The sequence below is a fragment of the Xenopus laevis genome, chromosome 9_10L (genome assembly GCF_017654675.1).
Source record: "Xenopus laevis strain J_2021 chromosome 9_10L, Xenopus_laevis_v10.1, whole genome shotgun sequence".
Taxonomy (NCBI): Eukaryota; Metazoa; Chordata; class Amphibia; order Anura; family Pipidae; genus Xenopus; species Xenopus laevis.
The window spans coordinates 102,321,337-102,328,689 of NC_054387.1; the positions used below are offsets into that span (position 1 = coordinate 102,321,337).

Here is a 7,353-nt window from a genome sequence, read left to right on the forward strand (position 1 = left end):
TTAGTAGGGGCTCTGTCATATGTTGTTTAAGCATGAGTCTATGACAGATGGGGAAAAAAAGTGAGCCTAGCAAATATTACTTGTAAATCTCCCAGTTCATTCAGAAGAATTACATTAACATAGACATGTCTCGGTTTGATGTTTTAGGTTGGCAGCAAAGATATCGATGATGTAAATATTATCGCCTTCCGTCAGATTAACCAGTTTGACCTCAGTGGAAATATAATTACCTCGTCTGAACATCTGTCGACCTTACTGGTGAGCTACGTTGTACGACTTACCTCGGGAGGCTGCAGCATGGCCGCTCGCTACGTTTTCTGTGCTACAGTAATTGAAAGAGCAATGGTGCATGTTTTCTATTTTCTTTGCTTAGTGGGCTAGAGTGAGAATGCTAGAACAATTGCCCATTACAGCACTGGAATAATAAGATAGATATTGCACACAAAAGATGAATAGTGATTGGAACACACTCTTTGACATCTTAGACATGTATGGGCTTAAAGAAAAACAATGAATGGAGTTGGTGGACATGCTGTGGGTTTAAAGGGATTGATCAGAGTACAGTGTGCAGCGATTGTCACTCCAAACACACCTCAGGAATACAAAGGTAATAAATTACCCAAAAAATATGCTGGGCTCCTAAGTGTGCCAATTGCTTATAGAACAGGGAATTCAACTAGAATGTACCATACAATAGGTTATGCACTCTCAAAAGAATATTACAAATATAAACTCAGGTGGTATCAAAAAAAATCTATACTGTTTAAAACAATTTGGCAAAATACAATTGTGTTAACAAAAGTTTAGTTTATACAGCAATGGTTTACACAGTAATAGTATACATACTACCCAAAGGTTTGTACAAAGCAGAAAAAAAGAAGCAACAAGGAGCGGATATACTTGCCACAAATGAGAATAGCCCCAATGTTTCGGCACAAATGCCTTTGTCAAGGGGATTCTGCCAAATTATTTTAAACAGTAATATTTATTTTGACACCACCTGAGTTTATATTTGTAATATTCTATAGAGAGTGCATAACCTATTGTATGGTTTATTGATTGTATTGTCACTCTGTGTAGGGGTGACCTTGGTTTTTTGCACCTCTAGCGCATATTTTTGCCAAATATCCAATTGTATGGTGTGTGCCCTCCGTTCATCCACATTTCTAAATTCAACTAGAATGAGTCAGACAAAGCTTGTATTTGTCTTATGACCTGTTCATTATAGAACAAAAAGCTAAAAAAAAATGAGTGTAGACTAGTTGCAGGTTGTCACAGGATATCACTCTCTGCTAAAAGTTTTAAAAAAAAGTTTAAAGGCATTGTTCTCCTTTAAATAAACTTTTAGTACGATGTAGAGAGCGATATCTTGTGACAATCCTTTAGCTCAGACTCTGATGGCTTACCATGTCCCATGTGTCGCAGCATTCAGTACATCATTAGCATATTTCATCCATTGAAGTGCATGCTGGGACATGTTGAGTCGCGAGATGTAAACAACTGCTTCCATTTGACCTTTTTCCATTTGGAATGCAGACACTTGGGTATTATTCAGTCATCCCTAGGATCTGCCAAGGCCTTCAGGAACGCATGTCATTTTCTCTGTTGTAGATTCCTGCCCCCATGACTGCGCTTCTGTCTTTTTGAGCAAAGAGATTAGAGCCTTCGACTGTAGGGACTGCAGGGCAGGTGCAAGTTGTGGGTTGGCCACAATTGAATTCATCTCCTAAACAACACAGGAACAGATCAATATAGTTACCAACCAAACATCCCTGAAATCAAGAAATGCCCTTGGGTAACCTTTCTGCAAATCCTTTGCCTTTTAGTGTTCATTGGGAAGTATACGGAATATTTAACGTCGGATTCCTCCAATCAATGTGCTCTTTAGCCACATAGTGAGCCATAAGCTTTGTTCTAATACTAAAAACCCTTGTCTCATGCCAGAATCACCTCTTATGATTTTCCCCTTGCTATTTTTATTATAGAATATATAAATATAAGTAATAAACTCGTGTGTGTGTGTGTGTGTATGTATATATATATATATATATATATATATATTAAAGCATATACTGTATCTGATCTATCTAGTAAACAGTAGAAACATGTGAATTCTAGAAAAACATCAGCTGCCAAATGAACAGCAATTACTTCTGTAGCTTCACCTTATAAAAGCTTTCAGTCATACTATCGACGTGTGTGTGTATACACACTTGCAGAAAATATAGATTGATATACGGTGCAAACAGCTAGGAGTAAATCATCATCTAACTGATTTTTGTAGGAAATTCCTCTGATACAATATGGCGTTTCCCATCTGGTTTCTTGTCTTCCGTAGGTAAAGCTTTATAAAAGTGAAAATCTGGACAATCCTATCCAGTCGGTGTCTTTGGGTCAGTCTTTGTTTTTCCACTTCCCACCACTGTTAAGAGATGGAGAGGTAAGAGATTCCTACACCTTGTTTGCAAGTAGAGACAGCCGATATATTTAGCTGCTCTTCTTTCAGCATTCTAAATATGGCAGGCCATCAAAACCGCTGATTTTTTTTGTTATACAGGTATGGGATCTGTTATCCAAAACGCTCAGGACCTGGGGTTTTCTGGATAACAGATCTTTCCATAATTTGGATCTTTATACCTTATCTACTAGAAAGTCATATAAATATTAAATAAACCCAATAGGCTGGTTTTGTTCCAATAAGGATTAATTACATCTTAGTTGGGATCAAGTACAAGTTACTGTTTTATTATTACAGAGAAAAAGGAAATCATTTTTAATAATGTGGATTATTTGGATAAAATGGCAGTCTATGGCAGACGACCATTCCGTAATTCGGAGCTTTCTGGATAATGGATTTCCATGTACGTTACTAGGTACATGGAAAAACTTTCTATCATGGCTGCCAGGCTGTTCTGTATAAGTCAGCGTTTGAAAGCAAGTTCACATCTATTCTCTTTGATTTCAAAAAAATTTTTGTTTTTGGTTGCAGAATTACGTTGTGCAGCTGGACTCCACTTTGCCTAAATCTCAGTATGACTACACACTGCCTCAGGTTTCCTTCAGCACTCATGGATACCACAAGCACATCACAATAACCTTCAGCCCTACGGTAACCCTGAAATCCTCTGCCATAATTAACCCACTAACCCATTACAGATGCAAATGACAACAATTTATTCATAAATAAAAAAGCCTTTAGTGTATTTAAACAGTGCTTTGTTTCTTTTGGGGTTTTGGCACAACTAACATCCGTCCGTTTTACACTTTTCCAGTATGGTATTATCCAAGTATACCTCGTGCTTCCAGAATATTGGTTGTATGCACGTTTTAGCACATGTTGACGTGTTATATTATTGGTCATCCTATTACTCATGTGTCTGTACATGTCTTCTTTTCAGAGGAAGCTGCCTGAACAAGATGTTGTCCAGGGCTCATATCTGGCTCTTCCGTTGACTCTCCTGCTCTTGCTAGCCGGCTACAATCATGATAAGGTGACCGCACAACTATTATGTTTGTTTCTGGTCATTTGGGGTTTTAAAGGAGAAGGAAAGGTTAAAATTAAGTAAGCTTTATCAGAAAGGTCTCTATAAATACACCAGTAAATCCTCAAAGTAATCCTGCTCCTCTGTCAAAAGAAACACTGTATTTCTTTCCTTCTATTGTGTACTCATGGGCTTCTGTATCAGACTGCCTGTTTTCAGCATAAACCTCCAGGGCACGGTCTTGAGCATGCTCAATTTGCTCCTCTTTCCCTCCTCCCCTCCCTGCTGTAATCTGAGCCCAGAGCTGAGTGACCAGGGAGAGACTCAGGCAGGAAGTGATGTCACACCAAGCTAAAATGGCAGCTGCTATCCTAAACACACAGAGAGCTTCTAGAGCTGTTTACTCAGGTATGGTAAAGTCTACAGACTAAATATAGTGTTTTAGCTTGCACTATTGTGGCTAATCTGTTGGCGATAAACTGCTTCGGTAGCTTTCCTTTTCATTTAAATGCTCTCTTGAGCAGGCACAGAATAGGGTTGAAAACTGCCCCATGCATTTCAAGTACACAGAGGCCCAAACAGCCCCCCACCAGCCCAATAGATATTCATGGTCTATGGCATCTTACAGCAGCCCATCTGGCATTTACCAGAATCCACAGGCCTGATCTTGAGTGTAAAATGTGGTTGTTCACCTTTGAGTTAACATTTAGTATGACGTGGAGCTTGATAATCTGAGACAATTTGCATTTGTTTTTATTACTTGTGGTTTTTGAGTTATTTAGCAGCTCTCCAGTTTGCAATTTCAGCAATCCAGTTGCTAGGGAGAAATCAGAATAAAAGGACCTGAACAGAAATACAAATTACCCTAGCAACGATGCATTGATTTGAGTAAGAGACTGGACTATGAATAGGCGAGGGACTGAATAGAAAGAGGAATTATAAAAAGTTACAATAACTATAAATTTGTAGCCTTACAGACCTTTAGTTTTTTTTTTTTTGTAAATGGGGTCACTGACCCCCCCATTTGAAAGATGGAAAGAGTCGAAAGAAAAAGTTACTAAAAGTAAATTTTAAGGTGAACAACCCCTTTAAGTTTTCTGCATACTTATATACAAGATATATGTCATTATTTGTTAAGGCTTAAAGGAGAAGGAAAGTTTAAAACTAAGTAAGCCTTATCAGAAAGGTCCACCTAAATATAGCAGTAAACCCTCAATGTAATGCTTCTCTGAGTCCTCTGTCAAAAGAAACACTGCATTTCTATCCTTATATTGTGTATATTGGGCTTCTGTATCAGACTTCCTGTTTTCAGCTTTAACCTCCTTGCCCCGGGTGTAAGCATGCTCAGTTTGCTCCTCTTCCCTCTCCCCTCCCTTCTCTACTGTAATCTGAGGCCAGAGCTAAAGTGAGCAGGGAGAGACTCAGGCAGGAAGTGATGTCACACCAAGCTAATACTGCAGCTGCTATCCTAAACAAACAGAGCTTCTAGAGCTTTTTACTCAGGTATGATAATACATTCTACAGAATAAATATAGCATTCTAGCCTCTAGCTTTCCTTCACCTCTAAAAACAAGATTTATATTGGAAAATAATGTGAAGTATTTAAATATATAATCCATAAAGTTGCAAGTTGTTTCTCCCTTTTAAGTAACAGAAAACAAACAAGCAGCAGTTAGGCCAACATCATTTACCAGTTACTAGATCTGGGACTAAAGCCGGCCACATTTCAGTACAGTACATAGATGCTTGGGTGACCATTCTAACTGGTAGCTTTGTAGCATTGATAATGATTGGTTTGGCATCAGAAATGTTCAAAAAAATGTCATGTGCCAGTTATTGTGTATTGGCAGATAAAGAAGTGCGGCTCCTAGTCACTTCCTGCGTTGACCTGTTTCAGGCCACTGAATGATAAAAAATTGTGCTTCTAATATCAGTTATTTGCGGTAGGCCTATTATAGGGCAGTTTCATAAGGTTATTGCTATGTTTCGAGGACTCTAATAACACAATAACAGGACTTGCACCATGGACTAAACATGAAGATACACGTTGGTGGATTGTATGGATTTATATTCTACATAGTAAGTTAGGTTGAAAATAGACATACGTCCATCAAGTTCAACCTTTTAACCTGCCTTACTGCTCGTTGATCCAATCTAATTCTCATGGACACACCCAAGGAAGTGGTGACATCACTTCCTGGTTCACTAGAAATATCTGCACTTTGTGAGTTGTGATTTACTCTTGATAAAGGGCTTGTAGCTTGAAACATGTCATGGGAATAAAACACTATTTGCAGCAAGTTCTGCTCCATGACTCTTTCTCTGTAACCTTTGTACATTTGCTTTCGCAGTTACACCTGTGGCGGGGGTGTACACTGGGGAGGAGAGCCTAAATTGACCCACACTTCACACATAGAGTAACAGGAAGTTGTCCATGTTGTATGTGGCCAGTGTCACAATATGAGTCCGTTTTGGCCTGCAACATCAACATGGATTTATTCTAGCTCAGGGTACTGTCTTAACTGTACAGAAAAAGGCATGTGTCTGTGTATGTTTTATTGTCTACAGGAAAAGAAAACTCTGCTTAGACCAACAGCTGGTCTTGCGTTGATGTGTATTTCAAGCTAAGCCTTTATTATTGTAAGGGTAAAAGGAAGCTTGTGAATGTATGCATGTTGGCGCTTACCTAAATCTCTTGTTGGAATACTCACTTCTTTGTGTGTGTGTTTTCCCCTTGCAGTTGATTCCCCTGTTCCTCCAACTGACAAGCCGACTGCAGGGGGTCCGGGCGCTTGGACAGCCGAGCTCCGACAATGGCAGCCCCGAGGATGCAAAACGGCTCCAAAAAAGACCAAAAACGAGGAGAACATGAAAAAAAGGTATTATGATGGGAATTGTCACTAAGGTCGACCAATTCTACTCCCTCAGGAGGAGTTATGGAAGGAATCCTTTGGTTCAAAAGAAACTACTGACTTCAAAGTTTTGTTAGATATTACCATTTTAACAATGTTCATTTGTACATTTTATGTGAATATAAAGCAATCTATGACTTAACGTACTTAAAAGAAAAAAAAGATGTTCTACCACTTTTGATATCCATGCTTTTCACCGGGGGTAATTTTTTTTTTTTTTTCATCGTGATGGAAATACTTGAGGACCCTGGACCTTCTCACAAGACAAATTAATTTATCTTCAAAACTGATTTCCCTCTGGAGCTTCAATAAAAAGTGGCATGATTACCTTTTTACCCTGCAGTAATATTTTGGTTTTCATTTCCTGCATCAGAGAGTGTAGGCTTTTGGGTCAGGTGCCTAGGGCTCTTCTGATAATGGAGCTTCCATCTGAAGTATCATGGAATGTTACAGCTTAAAGGGACAGTGTTCTGGAATCTATAAACAAAGAAAGTGCTACAACCAATCACATTTACTTCATTCAGAAGAATGTGGCATTACACACATGCCAGCCCCCTGTATCAGATTCATGTACTGTGCACCTTCACCTTCCTACTGATAAGGGCAAGAGTTACACAGGGGTTAATGGAGTTGCAGCCTACAGAAGCCCTTATTCTGCCTATGTCTGCAACTTCTTGGTAGGGAGGATCCAAAATTGAATCTTGAGTATATACTGGGAGGAAGATCACATTTATATTGAAGCTTGAGACACTAATAGAGCTAATAGACGCATCCTCCTCCAAATATATAGATCCTAGACGCAAGGTACCTTTGGTTGGAATAAATTATTGGCCTAAAATGTCTTATTAAATGTGTAAGTATCAGCCTAATCATTCTGTGCTGAACATTTTATCCATTGGTGCAATAACTCGAAGGCCTGATAAATATTGTTAGGACAGATTACAGCAGTACTGAACCGC

General features: G+C 38.9%; 1 protein-coding gene across 3 annotated transcripts in view; it reads left to right on the top strand.

Annotated features, from left to right (window-relative positions):
* Window positions 1-6,729, top strand: part of nomo3.L (NODAL modulator 3 L homeolog) — a 40,606-nt gene extending 33,877 nt beyond the window's left edge. For 2 of the 3 annotated variants that reach the window (XM_018234548.2, XM_018234549.2), the window contains exons 27-31: window positions 148-258; window positions 2,339-2,440; window positions 2,990-3,109; window positions 3,399-3,491; window positions 6,223-6,729. In XM_018234548.2, coding sequence (XP_018090037.1) covers window positions 148-258; window positions 2,339-2,440; window positions 2,990-3,109; window positions 3,399-3,491; window positions 6,223-6,354 — 558 coding nt within the window. In that variant the 3' untranslated portion in view covers window positions 6,355-6,729. 3 annotated transcript variants of the gene reach the window in all.
* Window positions 6,730-7,353: the final 624 nt, after the last annotated feature.